General features: G+C 46.6%; 1 protein-coding gene across 1 annotated transcript in view; it reads left to right on the top strand.

Moving 5' to 3' along the window:
- The window catches only part of CDCP1 (CUB domain containing protein 1), a 56,674-nt gene extending 37,429 nt beyond the window's left edge, over positions 1-19,245 (top strand). Inside the window, exons 5-9 of the mRNA XM_019946862.3 lie at positions 6,446-6,667; positions 7,687-8,067; positions 9,459-9,824; positions 11,862-11,949; positions 14,574-19,245. Of these exons, the coding sequence (XP_019802421.1) occupies positions 6,446-6,667; positions 7,687-8,067; positions 9,459-9,824; positions 11,862-11,949; positions 14,574-15,006 (1,490 nt within the window). The 3' untranslated portion in view covers positions 15,007-19,245. The remainder of the gene's footprint in view (positions 1-6,445; positions 6,668-7,686; positions 8,068-9,458; positions 9,825-11,861; positions 11,950-14,573) is intronic.
- Positions 19,246-21,685: the final 2,440 nt, after the last annotated feature.

The raw sequence follows: 21,685 nt of genomic DNA, 5'->3' as shown, positions 1-21,685 counted from the left end.
AGAGCCTCCCATTGCCTACCCAGGGAGACTGCCCTTCTCCTATGTCAATGACCCCTGGACAGTGAGGCTCCACACCCTTCAGTTTTGCTAGGTCAGCAAGCACTATCCCCAGCCAGTGGTGTCTAAGGGGTAGGCTTAGACTAAAGAAGGTGCCACTCTTGACACTTCCAGGGTGGGGCATGCTGGGAGGCCTCGAGATTGTGGCTGGAGAAAGGGAGTGTTTCCTCAACACCCTCTAAAGACATGTCCCAAACCGACCTGCCACCCCTCCTCGTCTCCCCACGTTCAGTCCCTGTGGTGCACGTGGCAGGGAAAAGGGGATTCCTCCAAACAATTTCCCACGGCCACCCCCATTCAGTGGTTCATTCTGTTGTCTCCCTCCCCATCACTACCATGTCTCGTTTATCCATCTGAATGTCTGTGTCCCACTAAACTCCCAATCAGGCATCTCGTCTTATTCCTCTCTTTTCCTACACTCAGCACAGTTTCCAGCGCATTCCAGGCCCTCCATAAACACTGTCGCACTAATCTCAGGAGGCAGCCTCTTGTCCAAAGTGGCTTGAGAGCCAGATGCACTGCCCAAAGGCACAACCCCTCAGAAGGGGCAAGGTAGATGGGACACAGTGGGAGCACCAGGAGCCTGGCTGCTGGGGGAAGCAGACAAGGACAAGAGCATCAAAAACAGAGTGGAGGCAGAGCTGGGAGGGTTTCTCAAGCCAAAGAGGATGGCTGTCACAGCAACCATGCAAAGTCAGAGCCTCACCAAGGGTGGAAGCAGCTGTCAGAGGCACCCTGACCCCTCAGCATGCACAGTAGGACCTGACTACAGTGGGCCCAGACTGAAAAAAAAACAAATTCTGAATGTGGGCAGCAGGCAGATGTTACCTTGTACCTGATTGTCTCTCCCCCCACCCTACTCTCTACTCTCTCTCGCTACTTTGCTGACAATATCAATTTAGCTAAAACTAGACCCAGGGGACTCCTGCAGAGAATATCTTTCCATGGCTTGAGCACAAGTGTCCTGTGTCTTAAGATGAGTAATGTACAAGCTGCTCTGGCTGATCTGGCCAGCTGTGACCAGATGTGTGAGCATGGATGGCTTACGTTGCCCAAAACGTGCAGTTCAGCAATGTCAGAGAACTTGATTTACATTTGTCTCCACCCAACACATCTTGTTTTTCAGTGCTCCATAACGCACTCTCATCTTTTCTTTTTTTTTTTTTTTTTTGCGGTACGCAGGCCTCTCGCTGTTGTGGCCTCTCCCGTTGCGGAGCACAGGCTCCGGGCGCGCAGGCTCAGCGGCCATGGCTCACGGGCCCAGCCACTCCGCGGCATGTGGGATCCTCCCAGACCGGGGCACGAACCCGTGTCCCCTGCATCAGCAGGCAGACTCTCAACCACTGCGCCACCAGGGAAGCCCCTCTCATCTTTTTTGATGGTACAATACTACCATGCCATACCTGGCATTATTACCACTCCATTACCTGGAGATATAAAAAATGATTTTGGTCCTCTTGGAGTTTCATCTAATAGTCACCGTAGAGAGAGAACTTCTCTGTTGTCCCACACAGCCTGTCTCTCATTTTCTGATATTATTTCTAAAAGGTTCAAATGGCCCTGCTGATAACAATCATATGAGTTAATAGTAGTCTACCTGTCTATGTTACTCCCTGTAGTGGGAGCAGACTGCTAGCCTACTACCTTTTGCATCCTCTTCTAGCTTCTGGAAGATACGTTTACTTGCTCTGAAAATACCAGCAGAATGAGTGTATCTTCAAGCCCTGTAGGTTTCTGGGTTAACATGATTCAAATAAGGTAGATGGATGTGTTTCCAGAATGTTATAGCAGATACTTCCAGTAACTGATCTGGGTAAATGCTGGTTGTGGAAGTAGTTGCATTGCTTCTTTTTCAGCTTTTATAACCCCCCAGAAGCAACCTGGAGCCCTTAACTAAATGTTGGCGTTGTTTTTGTTTTTTCTTGGGTAACTCCTGCTCTGTGAGTCTTTATTTACTTATTTTTGGCTGTGTTGGGTCTTCATTGCTGCATGCAGGCTTTCTCTAGTTGCGGCAAGGGGGGCTACTCTTCATTGCAGTGCACGGGCTTCTCACTGCAGTGGCTTTTCTTGTTGCGGAGCATGGGCCCTAGGGTGCGCGGGCTTCAGTAGTTGTGGTGCGTGAGCTCAGTAGTTGTGGCTCGTGGGCGTAGTTGCTCCGCGGCATGTGGGATCTTCCCGGACCAGGGATCAAACCCATGTCCCCTGCATTGGCGGGAGGATTCTTAACCACTGCGCCACCAGGGAAGCCCCTCTGTGAGTCTTTAATTTGTCCTGGAAGAGTTGACACATTGTGGCCTCTGACTTATCCCCATGGATAAGTAAGAAATCTCAGGAGTTCCTTGGTGGCCTAGTGGTTAGGATTTGGCGTTCACTCCCTTGGCCTGGGTTCAGTCCCTGGTCGGGGAAGTAAGATCCTGCAAGACTCGAGGTGCGGCCAAAAATTCTTCTCTTTCAAGAGAGAGGCAAAGGGAATCTTAGGATGATGGTACAAGGGGACCCAAGACCATACCTGGGCCCCTTTAGATGAGAGCAGTTGAGAAGGCTCTGGAGAGACTTTTCAGAAAGATAACTTGATGATATACCTAATGTTCTCATAGGTATTGAAAGGAGATTTATACAAGTGGGGGAGAGTTTGGGTGTCAAATTACTGATAAGTACATAGAAACTAAGGAAATGATTTAAATGGCAATAACTAATTCTAGGGAAATAAAATCTTGTGCAAGAAAGAGAATCAATAGCATGGAAATAACGTAACTGTGTAAACACTGTGTTACTATTGTTTACATAGGCATGATAATGTCAACACAGAATAATGATCTAACGTTAAAAATATGATGGTAAAGATTGGGAAGATGGGTGGATAGCAAGTGTATGGTTTGGATGTTTGCTGGGCATGTGTACTGTGGGTGTGTGTATGTTGTATACGAGGTGTGGGGTGTGGGCAGGGGGACATGAGTGTGGGTGAAGGAGAGGAAATCCTCATCTTCTTTTGTGGGAAACCAACAAATAATACCTGAAACAGGCTCCCCTGGTGGCGCAGTGGTTAAGAAATCAAGCCAATGCAGGGGACACAGGTTCGAGCCCTGGTGCGGGAAGATCCCACATGCTGTGGAGCAACTGAGTCCGTGCGCCACAGCCACTGAGCCTGCACTCTAGAGCCCACGAGCCACAACTGCTGAGCCCACGTGCCTAGAGCCCGAGCTCCACAACAAGAGAAGCCACTGCGGTGGGAAGCCTGCGCACCGCAACAAAGAGTAGCCCCCGCTCACCACAACTAGAGAAAGCCCATGCGCAGCAATGATGACACAACGCAGCCAAAAATAAATTAATTAATTAATTAATTTTTAAAAAAACCCTGAAACAGAAATATCTAGAAGCAGCAATAGAAGCATGTTGTTGGGTGCTGTGGATGTAATTGTAAAGAGAACCTGCTAAAAGAGTTGAAAGTTGTTATTCTGGGGAGTGGTCACAGTGGGGAGGGAGTTTTGTTTTCATAACAAACCTTAGAAAACTATTTGATTCGTTAAACCAGTGGTTCTCAGCCAGGAGCAATTTGCCCCCCAAGGGACATGTGACAATGTCTGAAGACATTTCTGGTTGTTATAATGGAGGGCCATAGGGGTGCTACTGGCATCTAGTGGGTGGAGGCCAGGGATGCTGCTAAACATCTTACAGTGCACAGGACAGCCCCACAACGAAGAATTACCCTGCCCCAAATGTCAATAGTGCCAAGCCAGAGAAACCCTGCTTTAAATTCTGTGCGTGCACTACTTTGATACCGTACAAATTAGGAAAGAGGGAGCGGGTAGGGAGCCTCCTGCAACCTGTGATTGGACCTCGATAAGGGTGAGTGGGGTTTCAGAAGCAAAAGGGCTCCTAACACAGCCAGGGTAGGGGTAGGGAGGGTTTCCCAGAGGTAACAACAAAGATATTTTTTTTTTTTTTTTTTTTGCGGTATGTGGTCCTCTCACCTGTTGTGGCCTCTCCCGTTGCGGAGCACAGGCTCCGGACGCGAAGGCTCAACGGCCACGGCTCATGGGCCCAGCCGCTCCGCGGCATGTGGGATCTCCCCGGACCAGGGCACGAACCTGTGTCCCCTGCATCGGCAGGCGGACTCTCAACCACTGCGCCACCAGGGAAGCCCAACGAAGATAAATTTTAAAGGACAGTAAGATATGAGCTGAATGTGGGGCTAGGAGATTGAAAAGCTAACCATTTTCTAAATCAAATCATATTTAAGTTAACAACATTAGCATATATACTCCAGCTCTGGGTATGTCATCTCTCTGATTAAAGCACTATTAGAACTTACAGTAAAATTTACCTAGACATAAGCAATAAGAACTAAAGAAAGGAGTCAGCAGATGTGACAACCATAAGACATTTCCCTAATTTTGCTCCTAATTTGACACTGAGATCCCTGGCAGCCAGTTCAAAAGGAACAATTCTATTAAGTATATGGTTTCTGTTACCAGGAAGGAGGAAGCCTAGCAGACTCTCTTGGGAAACAGAGCTTTCCCAACTGGCACGGGACTTATTTATTCACTGGAGCTGCAGGCAGAGAGGCTAAGATACCTGATAGACAAATCGGCAACACCCGTGACTTGCAAAGGCAGCACCACCTTGCATAGGCATCTTCCTAACTTGATGGCTTCTGTAAAAGCAGAACGAATGAAATTAAAAAGCAACTCAGTAAAAAGTGATTTCCAGGGGTTCATAGTGTAGAGCCTTCTGGGGATGACATTATAAAGTGAAATGACTCTTTTATAAAGTAGTCTGGTAATCCATTCTAAAAAGTTGAAAAAATATTCCTATTCTCTCACCTAACAATCAGTTCTGGGATTTTATCCTGAGGAAAAGATAGAAACTAAACATGCACATGTGCTTATTAGAATCTTTTACTTCTAGTGGCGCAATCATAGAAGTGACCTAAAAAAACAATAATTGGGCAATTTTTCCAAATTATATAAGAAATACATACATATTTTCTAACTAAAAATTCAAACATCACAGACAAAGCTAAAATCCCCCCTGACCATCTGTATTGTCCCTACTTCCAGGCCCCCCTCCTAGGGTAACCACAATTATGGGTTTGTTATATTTCTCTCCAAATCTTTTTTCTCTTCATTTAAATATTAAGTACATACATACATAAGTATGTACATGTAGAAATCGCTATTTCATTTTACATAGAGACTTTATAATCAAATGGTGTCATAGTCTAAATATGGTTCTACAACTTGCTGTTTTACCTAATACTATATCTTGGAGGTTCTTGTATCAGTATATTTAGATCTCCCTCATTCTTTTTAACTGCTGCGTAATATTCCATTGGTGAAAGTTTCATGGTCTGTTTAACTATTCCAGTATTACTCTAGTCACTGTCACAGCACTGACATACACATGAGGGCATATATACGCATGTCACACTGCTGGGTTATAGGGGTGTAGGGTTTTTATTTTTATACTATACACTTTCTTTTAATTTGCTTTTCTCTGATTATAAGTAGTATTACAAGTGATATTAACAACACTTCATATTTTGGCTACTTGGACATTTATATTTCCTTTACTGTGAACTTCTCCATCATTCTCTGTAGAAAATATTTTCTCCCAGTGTGTCCCTTGTCCTTTAAACATTATTTATGGTACCTAAGTCAGAAAGATATTTTAATCTTTATTTATTTATTTTTTTGCTTTTATAATTTGTGTTTATTCCACATTTATAAAGATATTCTCTTTGTTTTTATTGTGGTGACTGCTTTGAAGTACTAGTGTAATTTTATTCTTTTACTAATGGGAGAGACCATTCTCCTGGCCCAGCCTATGGAATACTTCATCTTTTTGTCATTTATTTGAAATGTAGCATTTATTAGAGATTAAATTATAATATCTATGGTTCCATCCTGTCTGTGAATCTTGTATCCCTGCACTAATACCAGCTGTTGTTAATTACTCTTCATAGAGGGAGAATATTTAAATAGGTGACGCTAAATCTCCCTTAGATGACTAAGATTAATGAATATTTTAAAAGCTTAGTAAATATGAAAACTATATGGTAAAATAAGTGTATCTGCATAAAATAATGAAGTAAAATCTGAGTATAAAATTTTATATACGCCATACTGTTAAATAGGCGAAAATATGCATGCATACGCACAAGGACTAAAATGAGTTTGAAGAAATGAAAGCAGTTACATAAGGATGGACAAAATGCAGTCCACTGACTTTCTTTTTAAATTTTGTTTCAAGCTATCGTAATGTTTTCTTAATAATAAAAAAATTTCCCAGTGTCCCCCAGCCATGAGAGATTTTGTGCTCATTTTTGCCATCTCACGGGGCTCATCCTGATCCATTCTTCATGCCTGTTTTCTGTTTGTGGTTCCAGATAAAACCTACGTGGTTGACTTGAGTAACGAGCAAGCCATGTCACTGACCATCGAGCAACGGCCCGGCAAACTGAGCCGCAAATTTGTCCCCGGCTGCTTCGTGTGTCTGGACTCTCGGACCTGCAGCACCAACCTCACCCTGACAGCTGGCTCCAAACACAAGATCTCCTTCCTTTGTGATGATCTGACCCGCCTGTGGATCAACGCCGAGAAAACCATAAGTACGCCCCTGCCCCTTCAGTGTGCTCCTCCCAGGCTGTGGGAGTTCTCCCCTCCCTGCCCTGTCTTAGTGGGGTCCACTGGGTGGTTTGTAAATAGTATGATCAGAAATGCCCCCGGCAGTGAGGGTGAGCAAGGGCAACCAAGAAGCACAGAGCAAGGTGGAAACACACCCACTTTGAGACCAGCAGCCTCCGTGGGAACATGCATCTTTCAGAAGCAAGTGGCATCCGCCGTGTCCATGCTCACGTCTCCTCTGTCCAGCCTCCAGTCTCCCTCCTGTGAAATCTCGTAGCCTTCCCCAACCTCCCCCATGCGCATGCCCCCTGCTTCCACGCTCACTGCTCACTTGTCTTCTGTTGCATGAGACCAAGTCTTGAGCTCAAAAACTTTGGCTTCTTCCATTTTTTATCCCTTTAGCTACTAGCCATGCCCGACATGTGCTAGTCACATAGAAATGTTTAATCAGTGGAGGGCAGCAAAACCAATAGTCACCTCCTTGCTGGGCCACCATCATCTCTGATGTGGATGCTCTTAGGGTCTCCACTGAGGCAGTAGCTAAAGCCGCGAGAGGCAAAGCCCATTAGGAAGCGGCAGATCTGAAACGCCAGCTGAGATCTCCCCAACTCTGCTCCCAGCTCTAACCACTACGCGAACTGCCTCCCCACAGGCAGGGACACTGGGCAGCAGGGCTGGGTGAAGGGAAAAACCTGTACCCTGCCCACGTGGCACTTAGCATCTAAGACACAGGTTGTCTTAGTTGAGAACTTGAGCAAACAAGAAGAGAAAATTTCAACCCTGAATACTCCCCAGAAGTTGTTCTGCCAGTTTAGTGGAGAGTAAGAATGCAAGAGCAGGAGGGAAGCTAGGAAAGGGGCGTCAAGGAGGCAGGAGCGCAGGACAGAGCAGGAGAGGAGAGACCAAAGGGAAAAGCGAGAAAGCCTCGGGCTGACTTGAGAGCTGGAGAGGATGCACTTCCGGTTTCCTCCCAGCCTGGGTACCACGAACCCCTCTTTCGTAGGCTGCCTGGACCACCGGTACTGCCACAGGAAGGCCTACTCGCTCCAGGTGCCGTGGTACATCCTCCAGCTGCCTGTGCAGCTGCACGACTTCTCCTGGAAGCTGCTGGTGCCCAAAGACAGCATCAGCCTGGCACTGGTGCCTGCCCAGAAGCTGCAGCAGCACACTCACGAGAGGGTTTGCAACACCAGCTTCAGCTACCTCGTGGCCAGTGCCGTTCCCGGCCAGGACCTTTACTTCGGCTCCTTCTGCTCTGGAGGCTCCATCGAGCAGATTCAGGTGAAGCAGAACGTCTCGGTGACCCTCCGTGCCTTTGCCCCCAGCTTCCAGCAAGAGGCCTCCAGGCAGAGCCTGACCGTGTCCTTTGTCCCCCACTTCAAAGGTAAGGTGGTCTTTCACTCTCTCCCCATCTCGATGCCCTCTTAGCCTTTCTTATGGGGACACTTATCTTATTTTGGTTTTCTGATCGTCTCAATTGTCAATTTGAAGAGAAGGGATAGCTGAGTGGGCTGTTCCTTATACAAGATGATGAGTCCTAATCCTGACTTTACCATTAACCTAGTGTGGAAAATTCCAGGAGTTAGAAATAAGACTGTCTGACAGTGGGAGGTGATGGTTGGTAGGCAGCAGAACAAATAATCAGGTTCAAGGCTTTTTTGGAAGCAGGCAGGGCATAAATGAGAACTAACCAAATATTCCCAAGTCCTGGATTCTTGAAGTGGTAACATACAAATCCTTATGCAGATATTTTTATGATTCTGCTTTGACAATTCAGAACGCAGTTTGGAGGGCACAGAGGAAGGAATACTGGGAGAGAGATGAATCTCTAGAGCGTTCTCCTGCATGAGGGAGCAGACCCCTCCTGGGAGGCTAGTGTATGATCTTCTCAGGCAGCAAGTGAGGTTTAAATTGGTCACAACGGTGAACTCTACATTGTTGATTTTAAAATTCACAGTCACCACTACAAGTTGCTAAGTTAATTTTTAAAACTGACCAAGACCTTAATTCAAGGTTTACCCTGTAATTTTGTTCTCAGAGGCATGAGTGGGAGGGAAATGAATCTGGCCGTAAGATTAAGGTCATTCCACGTTGCCTGGTATCTCCAAGGTTACCAGAGAAACTCCTTCTGGGGAATCTTTGAAAATAAGACACACCATCCTCAATGTGGAGTGTTGGGGTTTTATCTCACCTGAAGATAAGGAGTGGATTAGTTGACATGTCAGAGACCCTTTCAACTTTGCAACCAGAAAGAATTCTTCCCAGAACCTGAAGTTTTCTAAATCTGCAAAATAGAAATCAGTATACACCAGTCCCACCATGGAGCAGGGCGTTGGATAGACATTAGCTCCATTGAGGGCATTTCTGAAAGGAAGCTGAGACAACCACCAGTTTGGCAAACTGGCCTGTTTTGTGTTTGTTTGTTTGGTTGGTTGTTTGGTTGGTTTTTTCAAAAGGCCCGAGAACCTAATCTGAGACTCTATTCCTTTGCTGACCAATATGGTAGCCACTGGCCACACGTGGCAATTTAAATTTAAATTAATAGTAAACAAAATTAAAAATTCAGGTCTTCAGTCACACCAAGCACGTTTCAAGTCTTCAACAGACACATGCGGCTGTGGCTACTCTCTTAGCCAGTGCAGATCCAGAGCCTCTCCATCATGGCAGGAAGCTCTGTAGTCTGGACAGTATAGCATCATCTCCTCCACCCTCCTATTCTCTCCATCCTGATTGAGTGAAACAACATCTGAGTGGATTCTCTTCCTTTTCCTGCAGAGGAAGGTGTTTTCACAGTGACCCTGGACACGAAAAGCAAGGTCTACCTGAGGACCCCTAACTGGGACAAGGGCCTACCATCCCTCACCTCCGTGTCCTGGAACATCAGCGTGCCCCAAGACCAGGTGGCCTGCCTGACCTTCCTCAAAGAGCGGACGGGCGTGGTCTGCCAGACAGGGCGTGCGTTCATGATCATCCAGGAGCAGCGGGCCCACACCGAGGAGATCTTCAGCCTGGAGGAGGAGGTGCTGCCCAAGCCAAGCTTCCGCTATCACAGCTTCTGGGTCAACATCTCCAACTGCAGCCCCATGAGCAAGAAGCAGCTGGACCTGCTTTTCTGGGTCTCGCTTACCCCAAGGACCATGGGTAAGGTCTTTCGGGGGTGGTGGTGGATAGCAGTTGGTAGCTGAGGGATCAGGAGCAAGACTGGAAGGCACGTCAGAAAGCATGGATTTGAGTCCTGGCTGTCCATGTATCAGTCAGCTGTTGTGTCAATAATACTGTATAACAAACCACCCCAGAACTCAGTGGCTTGAAAACAGCCATTTGTTATTGCTCACATGTTGTCTGGGCAGTTCTGAGCTGGGCTTGTCAGGGTTCATTCACTCAAGCACCTGTGGGCAGCTGCAGGTTGGTTAGAGGACTTTGTCAGTCTTGGCCGGGCACTCTCACATGTCTGGAGCCCAGCCAAGATCAGCCGTGATAACTGAGATTCCTTGGCTCTCCTCAGCATGGTCTCTTATCCTCCAAACTGGGGCCTGTTCTCATGGCAGAGGCAGAGAGATCCAAGAGAGGCTGGGGGAAGCATGCAAGGTGTCCTGACGCTTAGGTTAGGAACTCATACCCTGTCCCTTTGACAGCATTGGTTTGGTCAGCCCAGATTCAAGGGGTGGACAGGTAGACTCCATTTCTTGATGGGAGGAGCTGCAGGATCACACAGTAAATAAAGGACATGGGTCAGGGCAGGGGAAGAATTAGGGCATTTTGGTAGTCAATCTACTATTAACCTCTTTCTGACATAGGGGAAGTCTCTTTACTCCTCTGATCTTCCTCTGCAGAGAATAGATGATTGTAACTACCCCATAAAATTATCACTGGGGATTCAATGTTGGTGATTAAACTGTGAGGACCTGGAAAGTGTGACACAGATACATGATGCTGGCTTTTTTTATTTAGTCCAGTGAAACATTAGAATCCTTGAATGCCCTCAGTCGTGGGCCTCAGAGCCATGATGAGGATTTTGCCTTTATGCCCAAAGTGGTAGTATCCACTGAAGAGTTTCAGGCAATCTGTGGTGGGGCCATGTTAGCCCTTGATTCCAAGATAGTCACAGAGCACCACAGAGTGTTGGAACCACGGAGTTTTTTTCCCCAGCCCCTTCCCTTCTGGGTGGTCAGATAGACTGTGTGTCCACCCAAGGCCACACAGGTGGTTAGCAGCAAGAGAACCGACGGGGACCAGAAGCCACAAGTGAAAAGCTCGCCCACACTCTCAGATTGGCTCCTGAGTTTTCTTCCTCTCTTACATTCATTTTCTGTCATTTATTTCTAGTCCTATTTTCTCACAGTCTCACCTTTTGTTTTCTTATTGAACAAGCCAGAAATTCTAAATCCTGGTTTGGTGCAGGGCTCTCTCTCTGATATATTTTCTTTTTCCTTTGTACAACTGTAGGAGAAGGACAGCACACATGAAACAACCCTCTCCTTAACTCCTTCACCTCTGACTTTTGACTCCTTGCTTTCTTCTACACCCCCTGCTCTTCTCTCCTCCAACATGGGCTGTGGCGATCAGGGGAGCACAGCTGGGATAGGCCAGGAGTAGCCTTTGGAATAGATCTGGTAGGTCCCCCAGTTTGTTTTAGTTATCTTTCACTGCATAACAAACTATTCCAAGATTTAGTGGCTTAGACAATAACCTTTTTTTTTTTGCTCACAATTCCATGGGTCAGGAATTTGGATGGAGCACAGCAGGTGGCTCATCTCTGCTCTAAGATATGAGGGGCCTCAGCCAGATGCCTTGAATAGCTAGAGGGGGGCTGGGATGGTTCACCTTTGCTCACTTTCAAGGCTGGGAGCCTTGGTTTGTCTTCCTCATGGAGTCTCCACATGGCTACTTGGGCTTCCTCACAGCATGGTCTCAGCATAGTCAGACTTCTTACATGGTGGCTGGCTTTTCCTCAGGAAGCGCAGGAAGCTGCCAGGTTTCTAAAAGGTTAGGTCCACACCAGCACAGCCCATATTCAGGAGGAAAGGAAACAGATTCCCCTTAAAGGGAGGAGCAGCATGTGCGTACGAGGAGGGAAGGAATGGATGGTAGCCATCTTTGAAGACTGTCTACTGGAGTTCATCACCAGCCTGACACCAAGTGTCTCCCCATTCTCCTCCCTTGTGTCTCTGTTCACAGACCTGACTGTCATCATCCTCGCGGTGGTGGGAGGTGGCGCCTTACTGCTGTTTGCCCTCGGACTCATCATTTGCTTTGTGAAAAAGAAGTAGGTGGAATTTCTCGAACTGTCTTCACCTGAGCTGACACCTCCTTACATCACACAGACCAGAGCTGTCATTAATTATTGACTTTTCCCCTTGCTTTCCATTTTCCCCCGCAAAGATCAATGTTAAATAATATTGCCAGGGCGGGTACTTCCCTAGCAGTCCAGTGGTTAAGACTCCGTGCTTCCAGTGCAGGGGGCGCCGGTTCAATCCCTGGTCGAGGAACTAAGGTCCCACGTGCTATGCAGTGCGGCCAAAAAAATAAATATTGCAGGGGGTGAATTCCCTGGCAGTCCAGCAATTAGGACTCCAACCTTTCACTGCCGAGGGTGCGGGTTGGATCCCTGTTTGGGGAACTAAGATCCTGCAAGCCACCTGGCGTGGCCAAAAAAAAGAGAAGTGGAAAATAAATAATATTACTGGATGTGAATTATGCTTGGAGGGGGAAAAAATCCCCTACCTAGTAGGAAAAAAAATACACATGCGGTGACATTTTAGCCTGCAGTTTTACGCAGCTGCCTCAGCATAAGTCCCCTGTGAATCATTTACTGTCTGCTCATTAGACTGTGGTCCTCACAGGGGTGATCTTGGCAGGAAAACGCTCCCGTAGACCCTGCCAGACCAGGCCTGTGAACCCGCCCCCCCTGTCACCTTGAGGAAAACACACTCACGCTGCCCAGCTTGTTCTCCTCCAGTTTCTTAAACAAACTGTCTGTTTTATGCTTGTTTATTGGCCTCCAGACAAGCATCAGAAAGCCAGCCCTGTGGGCAAGAGGAAGGAAGACCCAGTTAACTGACTCAGTCTCACCTTCCACCCCCTCAGGATAACAGCTTCTGTTTTATGAGAGGAAAGTGTTGACCTTTTTAGACAGAGTACATGCTGCTGCCAGATTTCATCAGTTCTGCTCCTATTTCTAATTAAAGCCATGGGGGCAGGGGGAATCTATTTCCCTTAGCAAAAAACTAAAAAAAGATTTTTTTTATTAACTGGGGCCATGAGCAAACAATTGAAATTGCTGATCAGAAATGTCTCTACTGATGAGGGTGGGTTGGCAGGTTCGGGGGAGGCGTCTTCTCTGTGAAATGTGATTGCACACATCTGGCATGAGGGAAAAGGACTTCTTTTAAAGAAACATCATTGTATCACTCCTCTCAGGAAACTTTCCTGTCTGGGGTGCACAGTATGTTCCACCCAGATGGGAAAGCATGGCATTAACACTGGGCCCCAGGTTCCTCATCAGGAGGGAATTGGACGAGGGGAGGGGCCAGCACTTGCCTCCATCCCTAAAGTGCCCCAGTCCCGGCCTGGGAATTACCAGCCCCTGCCTTGCTGTGGGGGAGGCCACTGGCTGGCAGGTTTGCATAAGGCTTGTCTGTCCCCAAGTTGGGTTGGGAGGGAGGACGGGTTCCTGCCATGAGAAGGAGGGCAGACAGTGCCGTTGAACTTGGTCATGAAGCATGTACTTCCTGAGGGTCTCCTGGGCCCTAGGAACCAGGAGAGGTGCTGGGGATACACAAGACACAGTCTTTTCTCCTGCCGTCTATGGGGGCAGAGGGACTAAAGAAGCAGGCAAATAAGGAGGCGGTGTCAGGACAGTGTGAGAAGAGCTTGGTGGGGACAAGCAAGGTGCTGTAGGAGCACATGGGCGGAGCATTGCTACAAGGCTTCAGGCTGGAGGCCTTGCAGCCTGTCATCCTGGCCAGGGAACCCAGTGTTACAAGCTACATGTACTAGATTTATTTTTATCTGAGAAAAGTACAGGTTCACAATGAGTGAACCGCCAGCCATGCATTATGTGGTCCATTATGCTAATTGAGCTACTGTCCTCCATTTGAATCTCTGGTCAGCTAAAAAGTCAGCATCCCCTGCTTTTCACTGGTGGAGATGGAGGGCGAGGCTTTGTTTTCCGAGGCAGGGAGTGCAAATGCCCATCCATGTCCAATACCAAAGAACATTACAAACCAAGCATTAATGGTGTTAGGGAGGAACCCGGGCACCCCAGCCTGACTTTTGTCTTCTTTGTAGCTCTTTCCTCTTTTGGAGGTTACTGCTGAAGGGACTGGATCCCTCTGCTGATGCTGAGTCCTACTGTCCCCAACTCCAGCTAAAAACTAAGATACAACCTTCCTGAGGTTGTATCTGAGTGTCGTATGCTATCATTTAGAAACTAGATGGTCGTAGTTTGTGCCCATGCAAAACTGAGATGAAGCATTAGCTACAGGAAAGAACTCAGAGAGTTATAGAAGGTTGACCTAGGTACACCCGTGCTTGATGTGGTTGGTTTGGGACACCACCTGTCTCTGCTAGGAAAGAGAGGTTGTCAGATGTCTCTACCTTTGGATACCACGCAGGTATCAAAGCAAACTCAGGCACAGAGGGTGTTAACAGTGCCCTCTCTAAACCACTCTCTGCTCCTGTTTCCACCTTAAAAACTGGAGACAGAAGCTGGTCCCTTTCTAACTGTTCGCTGAGGACAGCAGTTTCAGTTTCAAACGCTAAGCTATTTGAGGGACTTGGGGGAGACCCAGTCAGAACCCTGAATGATCTTCATTCCAGTAGGGATGTACAGTTGGTGAGCCTCTAAGATCGTTTTCTTCCTGACTTCTGTCTTGTTCCCTTCCTCAGTAGGAAAAAGAAGATCAACAAGGGCCCAGCTGTAGGTATCTACAATGGTAACGTCAATACCCAGATGCCGATGCAGCCAAAAACGTTTCAGAAAAGACGGAAGGACAACGAATCCCACGTGTATGCCGAAATCGATGACACCATGGTGTATGGGCATCTGCTGCAGGATTCCAAAGGGTCCTTCCTCCAGCCAAAGGTGGACACCTACCGGCCCTTCCAGGGCCCCACAGGGGACTGCCCTCCCTCCCCACCCCGCATATGCTCCAGGGCTCCAACTGCAAAGTTGACCGAAGATGAGCCATCCTCTGGCTTCCTTTCTGCGTCTGAGAGCGAAACGTACACCTTCTCCTACCCCAGCGACAGGAATATAAGCAATGGGAACACAGACCCTCCCTTGCTAGAAACCTACGAGACCATGGAGCCTGGGGAATAATTTGGACCCACCCCTAAGACTTGACATAAAGCAGGGCACTGAGATGCCCTTTAGGGTTCCCACCCAGAAATCCTGAAGAAGAGGAATTCTGTGGAAGGATAGCAGGAGGTTTTTCTGGATGCCACCAACTTCTGATTTCCAAGTGGACTCATTCCAGTGCTGAGACATTGAAAATGATGAATTGTGATCTGGATACAATCATCACAGTGAAAGTCCTTCTAAACTCAGGTTGGGTTGTAACCAGTCCATAATGAGAGGGGAGAGGCTGAATCACGCAGGACAGGGATGCAGTGAGCCCTGGATTTGGATTTGGATTTGGACTTCTTCAGGTTGACAGTGCCAACCCCTAGGAGCCCACGGAGACCCGTGCTCTCACTGGGGTCCCCTGGGTGGAAATGTCAGTATGCTTTATTATATTTATTTGGTGGTCCTGTGTATTTAAGAAGTCAATTGTATAGCCATGCAGCTCTTTTCACCTGACGTAGTGACAGCTCACGCTAACTGGTTAGTTGGCTGGGTTTTGACTTCTGCTCACCACTAGTTGTGCTTGTCCCCTGGGAGGTGGGAATAATTTGCAGTCTGTCCAGCCAGAAAAGGGTGTACGTGTTTGAGGGTACTGACGCACATCTGCTTTGATAAGAGACTTGCTGGTTCTCTTGCTCTGTGTGTGGGTATCCTACCATAGAAATCCATCTTGAGTCTCATTGTCCTTTGACCTAGAAGTAAGAGAAATTTCATGGAATTGCCATGTGTGGCTCTCCCAGCTGCAGCAATACTTTAGCATCTAAATAGAAATTTAGAGAGTATTTTCATCCTCTAAAAACATTGAAGGATACACCAAAGGGTGGCCGCCTGTATTAGTTTCCTAATGCTACTGCAACAAATTACCACAAGCATCGTGGCTTAAAAGAACGCAAATTTCCTATCTTAGGGCTCTGGAGATCAGAAGCACAAAATGGGTTTCACTGAGCCAAAATCCATGTGTCAGCAGAGCTGTGCTCCTTCTGGAGTCTCTAGGGGAGAATCCATCTCCTTGCCTTTCCCAGTTTGTAGAGACTGCTCACATTCCTTGCCTCAGATGGTGGCAATGTGACATTCTTGCTTCCCTCTTTTACTGACAAGGACCTTTCACTTATAAAGCCCGGCCGGATAATCCAGAATTATCTCCCCATCTCAAGATCTTTAATTACACTGAAAAGTCCCTTCTGCCCTGTAAGGTAACATATCCACAGGTGCTGGGGATTAGGACATGGACCATTATTCTGCCTACCACACCTTTCCTGCCCCTGCAGGAGAGACTGGAGAACGATCCAGCCTACAGGTGTGTTTTGTTTAGCCTGTGCATCTTTTTAAAGAGTTAGTCACCAACATTTAAAATTATAAAATGTTACATAAAATTCTGGATCAGAGGGTTTGGCCATGCTGCGGCTCACATTCTCACCGAGCAACAACCAGCTGGAGTTGAAACGCAGCTCATCTTTAGATGCGGCATCTGGTTCACCAGTTCACCACAGGGCCCACCAACCCTGTCACCTCACACACTGAGGCTGAGGGTCTGCTGCTATTGGTCAACACCCTGCAGAGTTGCTTCTCATAATGAAATGGAAAGTTCAAGACTCATATCTCATATGAAATAAGAAGACAATTCTTAAGGCTGATGGGTGCTTCAGGAAAGTTTCTTTTACACACAGCCCACATCCTTCATTTATACTAATTACCAGCCCAGCTCCTGTGGGCATTTGCCTTTGTGGCCCCTGTTCTCATCTGGGAGGAGAAGAATTGTGTTATGGCTTGTCAGTACAGTCCCAGGTCGATACTTCTGTGGCAAAACCTCCTTTAAAAAGTAGATGTAGGGCTTCCCTGGTGGCGCAGTGGTTAAAGAATCCTCCTGCCAATGCAGGGTACGTGAGTTCAAACCCTGGTCCAGGAGGATCCCACATGCCACAGAGCAACTAAGCCTGAGCGCCACAACTACTGAGCCTGCACTCTAGAGCCCACGAGCCACAACTACTGAACCCGCATGCCACAACTACTGAAGCCTACGCGCCCTAGAGCCCGTGCTCCGCAACAAGAGAAGCCACTGCAATGAGACGCCCGCTCACCATAACAAAGAGTAGCCCCCGCTCGCCGTAACTAGAGAAAGCCCGCGCGCAGCAACAAAGACCCAATGCAGCCAAAAATAAATAAATTTTTAAAAAATAAAATGAATGAACTTTTAAAAAAAAAAAGAAAAGTAGATGCAGGTCGTCGTGTTCAGTGACTTCACCTTGGAAATACACTGCCCAGACTTGTCCACCTGCTACTTTGCCTCCATGAAAAGGAGTTTTGCAATCTCCTAAATGGTGTGTTCCAGGGTTTTTTTAAACTCTTTCCAGGAGGAAGAGTATGTTGGGTTTTTTTAAATTATGCCTTCGGTGCTGACAGTGACACCTTTACTTCTGAAAGGCTGGCTCTGCCCAGGGACCCTCAGCGTCGACCTGAGATGCTGGCAAACACCCTCCAGGAAGGGCCAGAGGAGGGCTGTGCCTTCCTTCCCGCTGCTGAAATTGTATCAATATTTAAAATCATCGTTGGGGCCCTGGCCCTCCATTCTCTGCCTTCTCTGACCTCCTGGCTGCTTCTGACAGTCACTCAGTCAGTGCTCTGAATCCCACCCTTAAAGCATGGCTGTCATCACACGCCACCTTTACTCACAAGGGCACCACGTGGCCATTTTCTTTTAACCGAGAGCTCAAAACTCCAGGCCAAGTTGCTGTCTTCCTGAGACCTCAGGTAGATTTAATGTTTTCCAAAGACATACCTCCTTGAAGGGGCCAGCCCGACATACCCCTGGCTCTTTTCTTTAAAGCCCAGGCCCCACTTCTGTAAAATATTTCAGGGTCACTGAAAACCAAACACATTTGTTGAAGCCTAGCTTGTGCCAGCACAGTATCCTCCACGCTGGGTCTGCTGATGCCGGGCTGCCCTCACGCCCATCCTCTGTACCTGTGACAAAGCCCGACTCAGACAGGACTGGTTAATGCTGCAGTCATTTTGCACGGGAGGGCGATGTCTCAAGGAAGAGTCAAGGGGGAAAAGCATAAGTCCATGGAACATAACCTGGGTCAAGGCTGGGACTGATCTGTGTGGATCTGCAATGCTTAACTCAAAATAATTTATTTGTTGTATATACTTTTGAGGCAGCATTTTATTCATTTCCTACACTTTTTTAAATAAAGAGATATACAGAAAAAAAGGCATCAGGTTGTTTAAATGCTTTGGCGACCTGTCCCCTGGTTCAGCTGAGGCCCTCATTTCCCAGGTTCAACATGGGCTCAGCAGATTCCATCTTCTCTATGTGTTTATGGTCCAGCAAGCTGGACTCCGGGTTGCCAATGAGTGACTGAGAGGCCAGAGTTTGTTCTGTTCTTGTTGAGGCAACCTGAGCCCCCTTGCCACTGACTGCTCTACACCCAGTGCAGGTCACCAGCCACCGGAAAGGCAGTGGGAGAGGGAAGCTCCAAGCGGGTCCCCACCACCTGCCATGCACTTGGAGGGGAGACCCAAGTACACGGAGGAGACCGGGCACGGCTGTGTAACAAACCACAGCAGACCTTAGTGACTTAAGAACAATCACATATTTTGCCACAAACCCACGTTGAGCAGGGATCAGCAGGGATGGCTTATCTCTGCTCCGTGTGGCCTTTCTGGAGCAGCTCAACTAGAATCCACTTTCAAAATGGTGCATCACACAGCCGGCAAGTTATTGCTGGCTGCCAGCCGGGAGCACTGATTCCTCATCATGTGGACCACTCACTCCACAGGGCTTTCTGGGCTTCTTCACAACACAGAGGCTTGCTTCCCAGGGCGAGTGTTCCCAGCATCAGGATGTCAGAGCTGCTAGTCCCTCAAGGCCTGGGCCTGGAAGCTGGCACAGTGTCACATCCATTCTAGCCTATGGGTGCGTCAGTCTCAGAGCCTCAGGTTTAAGGGGATGCATATATTGCATCGTAAGAGCATTAAATTTGTAGAGAAGTGACAAGACAAAGGAAAAGTACTTTGAGCTTCTAGGAGTGAGTGGCAAATTGTGAAAAGGTAAATAAACGGGGGGAGTTAATGGAAAATACGGGTTTTCGCAAGGTGTGTTGTATAGATTTCTCTGCTGTCATCTCTGGGCTAAGAGTCTAGAGTTGTCTCTGTTGATTAAAGAATCAAACTGTCCTTCCCGGTAGAGAGGGAGAGGACAGAGAATTTTTCTTGTGTCTGTTTCTTCTTCATTGCCTTCAGCTCAAAATGATCCTTACACCAGGCTTGCATGTTTTGGGGTGGGATACTCTGAATCCCTCATTCTCCCATTTGAAACATCAATAAGTTTCATATATTAAAAGTTGAATTGGCAGCTGTGCAGAGAGATTTGGGTTCGAAGTATTGAAATAAGAGATCTACAAAGGTGGAAGTACCATAGATGGAACAAGGGGAAAAGAGCAAATCTAAGTATATTGCCCCATATCTTACTGAATCAGTCTCTTAGACGTGGGAGTAAGTCACCCTGGTGAAACAGTTGTGTTTCATTTCAGGAAATGGTACTGCAGGTGGGAGCAGGGTGCCCACTTAAGTTAAGCCTCTATATAGTGTGAGCAATCAGGCACTTAATGAGGGACACTTCTATAGAAAATGAAGGGGGGAAAGGGCTAATGGTTAGAACAAACTGTAACCTCAGTTTTTGAGTCCAGAAGGTAGTTAGAAGATTTCTAGATGTTGGGCTCAAAGCATTTATTTATTTATTTATTTATCTTCCAGTTTTATTGAGATAATAATTAACATACAACACTGTATTAGTTTAAGGTATACAGCATAATGATTTGACTGACATACATCATGAAATGGTTACCACAATAAGTTTAGTGAACATCCATCATTTCATATATATACAAAATTTTAAAAAAATTTTTTCTTGTGGTGAGAACTCAGGATTTACTCTCTTAACTTTTGTATATAACATACAGCAGTGTTAAGTATATTAGTCATGCTGTACATTACATCCCTAGTACTTATTTATCTTATAACTGGAAGTTTGCACCTTTTGATCACCTTCATCCAACTCCCCCCTCCCCCACTCTCCTGCCTCGTTCCATAACTTTTTTTCTTTTTTTTAACATCTTTTTTGGAGTATAATTGCTTTACAGTGTTGTGTTAGTTTCTGCTGTGTAACAAAGTGAATCAGCTATACGTATACATATATCTCCATATCCCCTCTCTCTTGTGTCTCCCTCCCACCCTCCCTATCCCACCCCTCTAGGTGGTCACAAAGCACCGAGCTGATTTCCCTGTGCTATGTGGCTGCTTCCCACTAGCTATCTATTTTACATTTGGTAGTGTGTATATGTCCATGCCACTCTCTCACTTCATCCCAGCTTACCCTTCCCCCTCCCCGTGTCCTCAAGTCCATTCTCTATGTCTGTGTCTTTATTCCTGTCCTGCCCCTAGGTTCTTCAGAACCATTCTTTTTTTTTTTAGATTCCATATATATGTGTTAGCATACGGTATTTGTTTTTCTGACTTACGTCACTCTGTATGACAGACTCTAGGTCCATCTATCTCACTACAAATAACTCAATTTTGTTTCTTTTTATGGCTGAGTAATATTCCATTGTATATATATGCCACATCTCAAAACATTTTTAGATGGTGGAGTGAGAATAGCAGTGCCAAGCCAACGAATTTCCTAGTTTGCAATTTGAATGTCTGGTGCTAGCATCTACATCAGCGTCACAGTCACAGATATTCCTCTGTGCAGAGCATGGAGGTGTCCAGCTGCACTTTGCAGGGTTTCTCCTCCTTCTGCTGCTCCTTCTCCTTTTTTTTAGACAGTCCTAATAAGGATCTGGACAGCCAGGTTTTAGTTCTCAGTGACACCAAGTTGGGAGGGGGAAAGGAAAAATGGAAATGTTAATTACTAAAATGCACAAATGTTAGGAGCCAGTTTAGCAAGAGGTCAAAAAGCTCAGAGACAGTGAGCATGGCTAGAATTTGACAACCCACAAGAATACACTATATTTTTTCTATTGACACATAGAATTTCTCTCTATAATTATCCCCATTTCTATCAAAGATAATCAAAGAATATTTTGTTTGAAATATATAGTCTCATTAAATTGGGCCTAATCATTTACATAAGTGCAGCATGAGTAGTAACATTTATCCCCAGACTGAAGAGACCTCAGAATTACTAAGAGGCAGCTGTGAAGCACCACCTTGTGTACCCTAACACGCAACCTAACTTCTCTGAACCAAAATTTCCTCAACTGTAAAGTGTGAATCCTAATACCTATTTAACAAAGGTGATGGCCAGGGTGGGGAGAGATGATGTATATGACAATGTCTGGATTTAGTAGCCACTCTTCATTACATCTGCATTGAAGAGAAAAGAATATCGCCCATAGTCTGCTCATCTGGCTTGGTCTCATCTCCAGCAAGCTGGTTGTCTTTTCCTGTGAGCTGACAGTTCTCTAGCTAATTGTGTCAAATTCAAAGATGCTGTACACCTCGTTCTCTCCAAATTCATTTAGCTGTCAGCTCCAGCAAGCTGGCATATGATCCTACAGCATTTGTGCAGCCCTGGAAAGAGATGTTCCTGGGAGAAGCATTACAGCATGAGCCGTGTGGGCTCCACAGCCAAGGAACTGGGAACTGCGGGGTT

Source organism: Tursiops truncatus, chromosome 10, assembly GCF_011762595.2.
Source record: "Tursiops truncatus isolate mTurTru1 chromosome 10, mTurTru1.mat.Y, whole genome shotgun sequence".
In the NCBI taxonomy this organism is placed as follows: domain Eukaryota; kingdom Metazoa; phylum Chordata; class Mammalia; order Artiodactyla; family Delphinidae; genus Tursiops; species Tursiops truncatus.
Note: the sequence above shows the minus strand (reverse complement) of the source record. Positions and strands in the feature narration are given on the sequence as shown.